This window comes from Perna viridis, chromosome 11, assembly GCF_037379345.1.
Source record: "Perna viridis isolate PV_CMFRI_1.1 ecotype Kerala chromosome 11, ASM3737934v1, whole genome shotgun sequence".
Classification (NCBI taxonomy): domain Eukaryota; kingdom Metazoa; phylum Mollusca; class Bivalvia; order Mytilida; family Mytilidae; genus Perna; species Perna viridis.
In genome coordinates, this window is record NC_142455.1 from 16,114,414 (window position 1) to 16,128,280 (window position 13,867).

The window sequence follows — 13,867 nt, forward strand, 5'->3', positions numbered from 1 at the left end:
CTATTCCCATCTTTTTGCATCTGTCGTTAATTTTTCATAACTTTTCTGCTCTGACATACATGAATTCACACTTGTCATTTTGCTTTGAATGACCCAAGATTTTTCTTCAAATAACCTATTGACACCAATGAAACAACGTAATTCTAAATTGTGACAATATTAATCTTTAAGTTGGAAGGGAATTCAGTATGAAAACAATGTGAAAATATATTATTTTCCCAATGGCATCCACAAGTGTCTATTACTTGACCAATTAGAACCAAACTTGGTATGAATGTTCAATGGGGTACACTGCTAAGAACTGGTGTGGGGATTTTTGATTGGTCGAAAAACATGGTGACAGTTACTAAAAATAAAATATAGGGGTTGAACAGAAGTTTTTCCTGTAAATTTAAAAAATTGTCAGGTTTAGCAAAATTTTGACAGGGTGAAAGTGTTCAGCATGATGAGATCTATCTGTGGTCTAATTTTCATATTAATCTGCTTAGCCATGATGGAGTTATCACCCCTATTTCAATATTTTTTGGCTATTTTTAATGTTATATCTTTCAAAAAACTTTTCCTCTGACATTATTTCATCAACTAAAACCAAATTTGGTAAGAATGTTCTCTTAGGGTATTCTGCCTACAAATAATGTGAGGATTTTTTATCTGTCGAAAAACATGGCTGCTGTTACTAAAATAGAACAAAGGGGTCGGTCAGAAGTTTTTCTCATACATATCCAAAACTTTTTGGTTTAGCCAAATTCTTTCAGTTGTCTAAATGATCCTCATTATAAGGCCTATTATAATCTGCAAGGGATCAAAGTTGTCAGACAACTCCTGGTCTGTGGGGATCAAATTGTCTGCAAACTCCTTGTTCGAGTCATTGCCCTTAATAGAAAGGCGAATAATGATATTTTTAGCAGTTTTCAGCTAATGTCTTGAAAACTATAATAGATAGAAACTTTCAATTGATCGAATGATCCAAAGTCCTACTAAGGTCTTCTTTGAGTCAAAATTGTTGGGTAACTCTTTGTTAGAGTTATTGCCCTTGAAAGGTAAAAATTTAAACATGTGAGAGATTCAGGCTCCTGGGAACCCTTGCTTAGTACTGCACTACATCAAATCTTGCCAATTCAGTACTGGACATTACTTCTCCAAATCAAGTCTACCAGAATAGTAGTGAAGGATTTTTTCCTATAGAGATTGGCTGTATTATTGAGTTAACTTTAAGATGTGTTTGTTGTTTCAATTAATTTTTTTACCTTACATTGAAGGAGGTGGTTATTAAGGTCTTATAAAACTAGTTCAATCCCATCACAAATTTCAGGTGTCTGTCCACAGTCAAAAGATGTTTGTCTTCAAGTAATTTCTTTACTTTTTAATTTGTTTTAAAGAATTGTCATCGTTCAGTTACCATGGATTTAATTTCTTTGTTGTCCAGGCCTTTCATAGCTTACTGAACAGTGTGTTTACACTTGTTGAAGACCTTTTGGTGATCTCTGAGCATATTAACAACTTTGTGATTAATGTTACTAAATATTTATTGATATCAATAAATGGGGAATAAATTCCACAACGGCTTGCCATAGATTTCACTTTGTTGAAAACAAATGTAATTTCTGTGTAAAATTGGGGGGAAAATGATCTAATTATAGTCTGAAATGCCATCTTATAAACTTCTTGGTCATAATCTGCCCTGACTTTTGATTTTTCTTCCAAACTAAGGGAACAAAGAAAACCACTCACATCAAATATTACAGAAATTTTTTTACCCCCTTTCATTATATCTGCATGTGAAAAAATTTATGGTAAAGTGGTAAGTTGCTGCCAAGGATTGTAAGTCAAGGGAACTCAGATCAACAACCCCATCAAGTTTTAAAACTTGGCATCCATTTTTTTCCAAAGGAAGTATCAACACAGAAACTGGAGTGGTTAGTAATTAATTGTGTGAACATTAAACCTTAATATTTGAACTCTCAGGGTAATAAATTCAAATTTGGTTTGACTAGAATGATAATTGGTTGCCTTCTTTTTTAAGCTTGTAAACCTTAATGAAAAAGATAATACATTGAAGAAGTCTTCATAAAGGTAAAATCTAACCAAATCCATGGCCTGCTACTATACAATTAAAATATTGTGTACTATAAATGATTTGCATCAAGTAAACAAAATAAAACCCAAATATAATCTGATTTATTGCAGCTTCTAATTCAGTGATAATAACAATAAAAAGTTTTATTAGGTAGCAATCCAGCTAAGACTCATGCAAAATTTGATTCATGGGTTAAAAGCCTACATATTTTTATTTTTGATATTATGTTTGAATTGCCAAAGTGAACAGAAATAAATATTCAATTTTTCATATAATCTGTGTTCTTAGGAGATAAAAATTGTAGAAAGTACTGTTGATTTCAAAATCAAGGGAGATAACCCTGTAAATGGCACTCAAATACAATAGAATCTACTGGATTTTCAATGTTGATTATCTCCTAAGAGCAGGCAGATTTGAATGAATAATTACAAATTTCATAGTATAGACCCATAAAACAACTTAATTACAAAAATCAAAATATGTAGTCTGTTTTGGTGTGTATCACATTTTTTTCAGATTTTGCATGATTCTTAGCTTGAGTACTACTTCAATAAAAGTTATGCATAAAGATTAACAGTAAAATCAACATATTTAAAAAGCACCCAACTTAGCTAAAAGTAATGTTCAGTCTGAAAATCATGTGGAGAGTTTTGATTTTAGACTCTAAGTAGATAATGTGTTTAAAGGAAATATTGAATTCTCCCCTGGGGGAGAGAGGAGGGCTGTGGATTTTATTCTGAGCCAAACTTTTCTTTACCTTGAGCAAAAATAACTTTTCCAAGGCCAATCAAAAACAAATAATTTTTTTCACCATCTACTGAAAACAACCTTTTTGAATTATCCCCCCACCCCTCCAAAAAAAAACAAAAAAAAACAAAACAAAATTGTTGCTGTCTAATTTGAAAGCATTTTTATTCACCTTCTTATAGTAAATTTTATTTTGTTTTTAAGATTTAGTTTGAAATATATTTTAATCTAACTTCCATCAATACTTTTTATGTACATAACATTGTCTACTATTTACTTACTCTAGGATTTCAGATCCAAAATATGCAAAACAATACACTAAATACATGTTACATGTATGATTTACTAAATTATTTAAAGTAAATTACCCTGTTATATATAATAAGTAATCAATTCATGTAAGTAGACGCCACAATATCTGAGCAAAACAAATTACATGTACTGTGAAAGTACTGTAATTCATGGAAACCAATTTTTATGGATTACAGAAGTTGTTCATGGATTCTTGAATTCATGGTTTTGAGGTTTTAAGGATACACATCAATGGGAATCTTCTTTTCCTTCGAAACCGAATGTCGTGGTTTGGTGTACCCACAAAAACCACGAAAATTGGAACCCCATGAATAACAATACTTTCACATTAGTAAGCATTGAGGGCTGAGATTGTTGACTTTAAATGCATAATATTTCCTCAGAATCTATTCAATGAACATACATGCATGAAACAAGTGAGGTAAAACATAGGCTTATACCAAAAGAGAACCTGAAAATGTTCTGTGTTAGTTAGTTGAATTGTGCCAAAAGAGAACCTGAAAATGTTCTGTGTGTGTTAGTTGAATTGTGCCAAAAGAGAACCTGAGAATATTCTTTGTTAGTTAATTGACAGAGGTAGTAAGTACTGACACTCAAAGTTAAGTATTGATGATGTGTGAATGAGGGGATATTCACAAGTAAGATGTATGGTATGTGTAGATAACTTCAACAAAACCAATAAGAACATAAAGTTAAGTAATAGACTCGATCTAATCTTGACAAATCTCTCATTTTAGGAGAAAAGGTTTGTTGTGCCACAGAGTTGGTTTCTGACATAGTCAAAATATGATTAGAGAATAAGAGATTTAGAAAAAGTCAAATCAAGGAGGTAGACCTATGGTAAGGGAAGCAACTCTTGAAATCAGTGATATGCTTGTATCATTTTCAATTTCACCAAAGCCTATCAAGCTTTCATTTTAAACAGAATAAAAGCAATCCAAGTAACTTTGATGCTTACATGAGATTGATGTAAAATGCTAAATACAAACGTCTGAATGATTTTTAAGAGTTGTGTCCCTTACCCTAGGTCTACCTCCTTAAGTATAAATTGTTGTTATTTCATACAACCTTTTCAAACAAAAGAAACATTCCTTAATAGGTATAAAAAAGTGATGAAAGTGCAAGAAAGATCAGTAATTTTGTAAAACGAGCTAAAATAAAAAAAAATGCAAGCTTTAACTGTAACCTATCAAGAGATACATTGTGAGGGGTAAGGATTCAACTATTTTAATTACTTGGATTGTTGTTAATCAAAATTGAACAAGATTTATTTGCCAACAGCATAACATAAGCTCCCAAAAAACTCCTTCATTGTCATAGGAGATTTAAAAAGCATTTCTACGACTCAATGTTTTTTTCCTTATTTTTTTTTAAATGTTTGCAAAAGGTCATCTTAGAATGGCCTTCATTTTGAAATTTTCAATCAAGCTACTACAGAACTCTTGTGGTGTAGTAATTTAAAACCAAGTTTTGGCTTTATGCAAGTTTTTTCCTAATTATTATGATATTTTTACTTTGAATGGCTGTGATCTTCGATTTATTTAATATGAAATTGTAATACTTCAGTACTTATTTTACTATATAAAATTATCACAGTAATTTCACTGTTTTATTCTTATAATTCGTCTAGATAACTGTTTCCCCTCCCAGTGAAATAGTTTTGACTATTTTCCCTTGATGAAAAATTTGACAATTAAATTTCCTGGACTCTTTTTGTCTCATTCATTTCATTGGTTTAAATCAAATGATGTGATGGGAGAGACCTCAGGAGTTTTTCAGTTTAATAAAACATTTTATTAACTGAATGTGAGGGTAAAACAGTTTTATTGTCCCCTCTGTGCTAACTATTGTCCTCCACATTGCCTTGGACAATAGATAGTACCTCGGGAACAATAAAACTGCTATTACCCTCAAACCCAGTCAATAAGTGTATAAGTGCCCTATTTTTTGTGTCAAGTTTTGTTTCACTTGATTAAGCTACTTTTGCTGGTCTCTTTTTGGTCAATAATTCAAAATGGTGGTGGGGCGGATCCAGGGTTTGAGTTGGGGGGGGGGGCGTTAATTGAATTAAATGTCGTGTAAAGCAAGGAAAAAAATATTATGGGGTGAAACTTGTAGTGAAATTTTTTTTTCTTACCGATTTAGGGGGGCGTACGCCCAATATGCCAATCTTTGGATCCGCGCCTGATAGCCACAAAAAAATTAATGTCCCATTATAATAACATTCTGAGTATTGACTTTGAAAATTTTTTTCAATTTCATAAGAGGCATGCTTAAAAACCAACTCCCACTTTCCCTGGATCCACCTATGAAAATATACCTAGTAATAAAAAGAGAATAATAAATATAAGTCCCTAAAAACTTATTTATATCAGTTTGTAAGTCACTCAGCTAGTTGTAGAAATTGAAAATCATCAACTTTCTCACCACATAATATACAATAATTATATTAGTATAATACACTTATATTCAACTAAATGAAACCTATTTAACATGTTCCAATACTCTTACCTCACTAGAAAGAAACAATTAATATGCAACTATATTGAGTAACACCTACAAATAGAACAATATGTGTTTTGTGCAATTCCATCCAAGTATTTTTACCTCATCTCATGGACAAATATATTAAAATATAATTAATACACTGTACTAATACAGATTTGAACATGTAATTAAATTTAACACGTATGGACACAACATTCATGCTTAATTGATACAGCTCTTAATTAGGATTGAGATTAAATATTTGACACAGGATATGTATTTGCCAAGAAATGATGTGGCCCCTTTCGGGCTCCAAATTCCTAATCAATACAAGTAACATAGCCCTAAATTAATCCTTGTTTCCTCTTGGTACCTTGTGATATAATTCCATGGAGACCTTAATTTATTGTCAGGACATCAGAAAAATGCTTGTTTCTGCCCCTTTTTTACACCCCAAAATCTGAATAGTTGAAGTCCCCCCCCCCCCACACCAATTAATCCTGTCTTTTCATTCGTGGTGTGGCAACTTCTGTTACAATTTCAAAGAGGTCCAATCAACTTTCCTAAAGTCATGCATTGTCTAAACTTAAAAAATGTTTGGTTTTTGGCTCATTTTAGGCCCCTTATTTTTCAACAGTTCAAGTCATTACTCCAAAATTCAATTCCAACTCTCTTTTTTGTGAAATGACACATTATGGTAAAATTAAAACAAATTCATTCACATTTACTCAAGTTACTGTCTGAACATAAAAAATACATTTATTGGACCCCTTTTTGGCCCCTCATTCCAAAATAGTTTGTCATAACCCCAAAATCTATATAATCAGTCATTTGGTATTGTGCGGCACCTTGTCATTAAATATCAAAGAGATCCATTTACTTGAGTCATGTTATTGTCCAGATAATATCGGGAACATGATTGTTTTGGTCCCTTATCTGGCCCCTAATTCCTAAACAGTTCAAGTCACAACCTCAAAAAATCAATGGTATGATTTCATAAAGATATATACAATTATATTCAAGTTATTGAGAGGAAATGAAAGTGTCTACAGATGATGACAATGACAATGAAAGCATGATACCATTATATGACTGCAAAAATTTTGCAATTGTATAAAATCATTTGACACCTAATTTCTCTTTTTGGACAATCTTTTCTTCCCTTTTTTCTGATCACCATCATCAGACCTAACAGGTGCAATTTTATAATGTGGAATGTGGATTTTTTCTGCCACCTTACACCCAAACCATCCACCAATAAATGGTCCTAGCCAGTAGACACAAATATGTTCCATGTAACTTGTACCATGACATCCAAATGTGTACCCAGATGCTAAGGCAGGCTGCATGTACATTCCAGTCAAATGAACACCTGAATAAAGGAGCAAAATTAATGTTAGTAATATGAGTCAGGAGTAACCTGTAAGAGGATGAAGTTGAATATAAAGATGTATTTAAAAATCTTCTTGTCGCTATTTTCCCCTATTGTTGCTTTTTCTAAACAACGTAGTGGTAACAAATTAGTGAGACTGGTATAACTTAGTGTTGTAATTTGGACTTTCTGGCTACTCTTACGCTTGGGCTCTTATGGCATGTCAGAAACAAATAAAGTATCTGAATTCAAAAAATCATTAAAGACCATAAAATAAACACTTTTTAGTGAAGATACGAATATACCAAACTTTGTATGGGAAGCTCTGAAAAACGTGACTGACTGTCAGACTGAAGCTTCCAAGTGATGACTTTATTTCACATTAAATACCATTATGAGGAATTCATCCTCTATCAAATGTCTCTTGTATCCTACTATAAGTGTTCTGGAAGAACTTTGATCCTTATTCTACTGCATTAAATACAAGTTTCCCAAGTGTCTCACTATCAGTTGACATTGGTATAAACACATCTTCAAGATTACTCATAAATACAAGAAGCTGGTTTTTAAGATTACTTTGGTTTTTATTTTAGAATCATCTATTGATATTTAACTATTACTGAATTGTAAATTAATGCTGATAGTTACTAAGATTCAGACTAAGAAACTTTATTTTAAGTTGAATTTTAGTAAACATACAAAGAAGCTCTGCAGAGCTTTTAACCAACAAAGCTTACCCACTGGTATATAATTTTAGCAAGCTTTTCTAGTATTTATAGGTTACTACTGAATGATTACAGTTTGAAAAAATATTTAATAGCACATGATACTTGCATCAAGTCTACCAAATGAATAAATTTCAGTGTTTTAAGTATCATATTATGTACATAATGATTGAGACTGACACCTTAATGAGACTAGGATAACTGTTCCTAATGACTTCATTCTGGTGTCATTGACAAATTGAATGTGTACTTACCTAATGAGACTATGATAACTGTTCCTATGACTTTACACTTACCTAACGAGACTAAATGACTTTACTATCATGTAAAGGTGAATGTGTACTTACCTAGTGGGACTGGGATCACTGTTCCTAATGAGTCGATCTCATGTCCAGGTGGATATGTACTTACCTAATGAGACTAAATGACATCACTATCATGTAAAGGTGAATGTGTACTTACCTTTTGAGACTAGATGACTTTACTATCACATCAAGGTGAATGTGTATTTCCTTATGAGACTAAATGACTTTACTATCACCTCAAGGTGAATGTGTACTTACCTAATGAGACGAAATGACTTCACTCCCACCTCAAGGTGAATGTGTACTTACCTTATAAGACTAAATGACTTTACTATCACGTCCTGAATGATTACTCACCTAGTGAGACTAAATGACTTTACTATCATGTCAAGGTGAATGTGTACTTACCTTATGAGCTTGAATGACTTTACTATTACGTCAAGGTGAATGTATACTTACCTAATGAGACTATGATAACTGTTGTTAATGACTTCACTATCATGTCAAGGTGAATATTCCTGGACCATTGCTGTCTGTAAGACCATCCTTCAATAAATGTTCCTAACATTTCTAATCCAAACCCAGTCAGTGCTGAAATCTTTAGATCTGATACACAAGCTTTTGATACTATCTGTTTATAGTCTGCATGAAATTCAAGCATCATAATTTGCTGTGCCAGATAAAAGGCAGAAATAGCACCTGTAACTTGAATCAGAATTCTTAAAACAGTTTTGAAGAATGTTTGTTTGTTTTGTACAAATAGTAAGAACTGTTCAACCGGACTAATGCTCCCATCTGGCATTATTATCAAAGAAAAGACATTAATTGGAATCATGATCAAACCATATCCAATATGGCCATGGTACACTCTAGTCAAACCATAACCTATTGGGTAGGTACAAAAGGCTACAGACTTGAAGTAATCCAGACCATATATCTTTATACTGATTGGCAAGAAACTTCCTGTTAGTCGGTGCATCAAAAAACAAAGGCACATGGCAAGAAGGCAAAACAGTACAGCAGAAAGAGCTGTAGGTAAGTACTGCATCTCAAGACCAATAGCTACTTTTGTAACTTCCTTCCAATTCATCATTATCTACAATAACAGATTATTATCATTTTAATATACAGTAATCTAATATGAAAGAAGTTTTGGTAATTTGGTGAAACTAATGTGACCTTGACATCACTAATTATTGTGTGATTTATGATGACAGTAGAAAGCACAGGGAAAATATATTTTCTAGTGTTATTACAAATAACATAATATGTCCAGAGGAAATCCTGTTTATCATTAGTTTAACTTTCAGTCCAAGCAATTGTAGAAATATGGAGCCTGAATGTACAACTCCTTATTTTGATTTAGTTAGAAGTATGTAATGGTAATACCAGTATTTATTTATAAGATGCATCTCATGCTCTAAGTGATTGCTGAGCAGTAAATAATAATAGCAAATAAGGGGACAACCATTATATTCTTAGGGGGGCCTGGCAGATTTTAAAATAAATAATCTGTCTCTGATTATGTAGGAAAATAAATAATAATAATAACAGGAATGTCTGTTTAGACCTAGATGCAAATAAGAGGAATTTTTAACATGGAAGAGGTGGGAAATGATTTGGAACTTGAAAATGCTATGCAATTAACAGAAATATGCAATAATCAGGTATATAATTAAGTTGAATCCTCTGTACATAAATGATTTCACTGGGTCAATTTGTAGATTAATATTGCAATTGTAGATTTTATTCATATACATAGATATGTGAATCTATCGATACCTTACAAGTCCCTCACACATTTCCTTCTAAATTTTAAGACGTATTTCCGGTCCAAAAATGCCATCTGTCTGATATAGTAGAGACTATGGCTTGTATTATAGGGAATAAACTTCATTTAATAATGTCTTAAATAATGAACTTAAAAAGTAACACATGCTTTGATATAGAATCCAAACCACATATTTTGGTAACTCGGATATGCACATTTAAATTTTCATAGAAAAAAATAGACTCTTTTATGAATATGGAAAATAAATAATCTAGCCAAAGTTTTGATGAAAATACATAATCTGACACACCAGGCTAGAAATAAAATTTCTGGCCTGAAAAAAATTGCCAGCCCCCACCCCACCCCCAAAGAATGGTCGTCCCCTAAGTAATATACACATACATGTAAAAAAAGTAATGTGGAATATTGTTCACTAATGGGGTTAATTAAGTGTATTTATTCTGATATAAAAAAATATATTGTTATTACAGGGTTGTACTTTTTCATAATTCATAAAGTACCCTAAAATGAAAGGACTTGTTTTCTTATGTTTGGGTCTTATGCATTCCTGGTAAACACCTTCCACACATGTACATTAAAACTAAGTAGAAATGTTTCAGTGTAGCACATACACACTGCATTTTTATCATGTGTATCATATCAAGTCAGTCAGCAAAATATCCACATATTAAAACTATGTAACTATATACTATGTAGTACGAAAATGCAGCTTTAAAACAAAGAAAATAGTATCTATGTGATAAAGCATAACAGACCTTTAATGGCATCCAGTCAGTAAAAACCAGAAATAAGCAACCGGAACAAGAAGTGGAACGTCCAGCAGTAGAAGATTTCGTAAACTAAGTCTAAGAACTTGGTCCCAATAGAAATTGAAGTGGAGTTATTTCCCTTTCAATTGATCATTAATTTTCAACTTCAGGTGCTAGTAATAAGTGGCAATTGACCAAACAAACATGAAAAATTGTAAGATAAAACAAAGGAGCTAAAACAAATTGTATATTGTGGTTAGGTATGATAAAAATAACTTTTTTTTTGTCAAAAATAAGTAACAAGACTGTGAAGGAACATTGTGTTAAAATGAAAAAAAAAAACAAACGCTAAAATAAAAAGGAAAACAGAGTCCCGAATGTGGTACATCAATATACATCAAGTATTTCAAATTATATGAGGTAGCATCTTTGAAGTTTGAAGGTCATAGAGAGACAAGCTAAAAGTATTCAGTCATAATGATAATGGTTACAAACCTTATATGACCTTGTTTACGCATCAAAGTGAAAGTACAGAACTGACATGACACATGATTGTCACATGATATGTTGAACATTCATGCAGAAAAAAAAACGTGATTCTGCTCTCTATGTTGAAGGGATGGAGTTAGAGTGCATTGATTGAAGGAACATATCACCTTTCACCTGATTCAAATCTAAACGACCATTTAAAAAAAATTCTAGGCATGAAATAAAAGACAACACCATACTTACTTGTGTTAATGTTTTCACACTAAATATTATAGTGTTACAGTTAAAGAATAATAATATCAAACATGTCAAATTTAAGTTGAAATTTTATGCTTTCTCGTGTTCCATAAATCTATGAAACACCGATATCAGTTGTTGTTATTTTTAGAGTGGTATCTATCAACTGTTCTACTTGGAATAAGGACATTTCTGTACTGAAGTTTTAAGTCCCAGAACTACGGAAGGAAGCTGTATAGATGTAATAGATTACATACAATTACATGTACTAGAACTTTTCCTACATGCTGAGTACTACAAACTTCAAAGCATTAAGTTGGTGGCATTGTCCTGAGTGACATTTTGTTTCTTTTGTTAAAAGAAAAAGAATAAATCTTAATTTTTGTAAGCAATCATTTATTTCAAGCAACAGTTTCTAGTGCATTTGAACTGAATTGGCTCTTCAGAGACTGCAAAATAAATAATAAAATTGGTGTAAGATGCATGATAATGTTTTGCGTTTGAAAAAAGAAGAAACGGATTTTTTATTAGCAATTTAAACCTCAAAAATGAAAAAGGAAAAATCTCAAAGTGAGTGTGAAAGATAGTTTTTGTTAACAATACACATAAATACATTGAACAGCTAGAAATTATAACTTGTTGTCTAAGGATAATTGTGTGGTATGAAAGTCTCACAATGAGAATTTCAACTAAAGCTGTCAACAATATGAAGTTTTTTACATACATGATTAAAGTATACATTTCATAAAAATGTTAGGCACTTTCCTTAATGGTTGCAGTATTGTCATTTTTTTCTTCCTGTTGTAGAAAGCTGCAGCTGGGTAAAAGAATTTTTTGCATTAGATTAATTATGTTTAACGTTCTATAAAGGATATACTTCCTTCATTTTAGGGCGAGAATGTTTGCTATTTATAACACTTCTGGTTGTTATCACATTGAACTTCTAGTCATCATTAAGTCAAACTTAAGCACAATACCATGAAAAAAAAAACCAAAAAAAAAAAACAAAACAAAACAAAACAAAACAAAAAACCCCCCAAAAAAAACAAGAAGAAACAAAAAACAAAACAAAACAAAAATTAAAAAAAAACAACGAACAAACAAACAAAAACAAAACAAAAAAACAAAAACAAAAGCAAACAAAAAAAAAACAAACAAACAAAAAAACAGTGTGCATACATACCATATGTGCGGGAGCGGATGACTAATTTGGAATAGTGAAGTATTTCTGTTAATCAATCAGGGCTAGACAATGATTTTTATAATCAACAGTGGCCTTAAGAATCATTTTGGTACTTTTAATGCAATGTTATTTTCTATAATTAAATTAAAATTTGATATGCTATTTTCATTTTACTAATAAACTCTTGTCTATATTGATTGTATGCAGGACAATATATGAAAAAAAATGGATTTCATCTTCAATTTGGTCTGTTTTGTATGATTTGCAAATTCTGTCATTTCATGACAGGGATATTTATATACCGCCCTCTCTCAATAATTGTTAAAATGAGATTCGAGGACGTCGATATTAAAAAAAAAGGAGTTGATAAACCTTCAAGAATACTACACAAGTAGTTTTAGATTAAAAAAAATAAAATGTTATTTTTTTTTTCTGCAAATTAGCGATAATATGCAACGAAACTTGGTAGATTGGATTTTGCACTCTTTAATTAAGGTATTTTTAGCACCAGTAACCTCCTCTTCCTGGTACCTATAGATTTTTAAAGAACTATATAAGAGATATAAAGTTTTTCTCGTGTATTTGAATATTTGAATACATCTATATTAAACTAAGTTATAGTTCTTTAAAAAAATAAGAACCCCATCACAATTTAAAGAAAATATCGGTAATTACCGTTTTCAGTTCGGGGAAACTGAGCTCGGGCTCGGGATACCCGAATACCGACTCCCGTTTGTGTTGGTTACAAGCGCTACCGTTACTTTGACAAAAAGCAACTTAAGCGACGATGCAGTTCCATTCAAATGATATGTCAAAATTCGTATTTCCCGACAAAACGCCGAGAAATATGTAAACGGTCTGTTGAACTCGGGTGCGAACTCGACATATTTAAACTAAGTCATTATAAAATTCCCATGATGCAGTAGATGGTAGTATTAATTAACAACTAGAGAAGACCGGGTAAGGACTGGGCTCATAGGAGAAGTCTGGAGGCAAATGGAACATCAAATTTTCATTTTCTTTACTTTGTATAATAGACTGATTGATTAGTAAGCGACATGCAAAGTTTCATCAAAATAGATAAATGGTGCAAGAAAATACAGTTACTTAGAATATTAAACTAAGTGAAGTCCGAAGAGTACTTTATCTGGCCGGGACATTATTAATTACGGAGAAAACAAATGGGATATTTTTTTGACAATATATCCCAATAGGAATTACGTGAAAAACATCAACCATAAGCAATGCACGGTGTGAACAATATAAATATAGAATAGTATACATATATTATATATGAAATGACAATTGTGTGCATTGTAGCTGGAATGTGTCCACTCTGCATGCTGCTCATCTTTGATTGCAACAAACTGCACATACTTCATAAATACAACC

At 31.8% G+C, this 13,867-nt stretch overlaps 1 protein-coding gene across 2 annotated transcripts; it reads right to left on the reverse strand.

Moving 5' to 3' along the window:
- Positions 1 to 4,603: 4,603 nt before the first annotated feature.
- On the reverse strand, positions 4,604 to 11,121 carry LOC148603124 (aquaporin-11-like). 2 transcript variants are annotated; one of them, XM_088553986.1, is made up of 3 exons: positions 10,573 to 10,686; positions 8,485 to 9,121; positions 4,604 to 6,995 (listed from the first exon to the last, which is right to left on the reverse strand). In XM_088553986.1, exons 1-3 carry the CDS (start codon positions 10,582 to 10,584, stop codon positions 6,754 to 6,756), a joined length of 891 nt encoding a protein of 296 aa, XP_088410112.1. In that variant the 5' UTR covers positions 10,585 to 10,686; the 3' UTR covers positions 4,604 to 6,753. The 2 variants fall into 2 exon arrangements, with proteins under 2 accessions (XP_088410112.1, XP_088410113.1); XM_088553987.1 differs by lacking the exon at positions 10,573 to 10,686 and adding an exon at positions 11,062 to 11,121 and having other exon boundaries at positions 6,618 to 6,995.
- Between the last annotated feature and the right edge of the window lie 2,746 nt (positions 11,122 to 13,867).

Excerpts from the sequence above, each read along its gene's own strand:
- LOC148603124 (XM_088553986.1), bottom strand. Across the intron at positions 6,996-8,484 it reads AGTTATCATAGTCTCATTAG|GTGTTCATTTGACTGGAATG; the intron begins GTAAGTATACAT and ends TCCTTTATTCAG.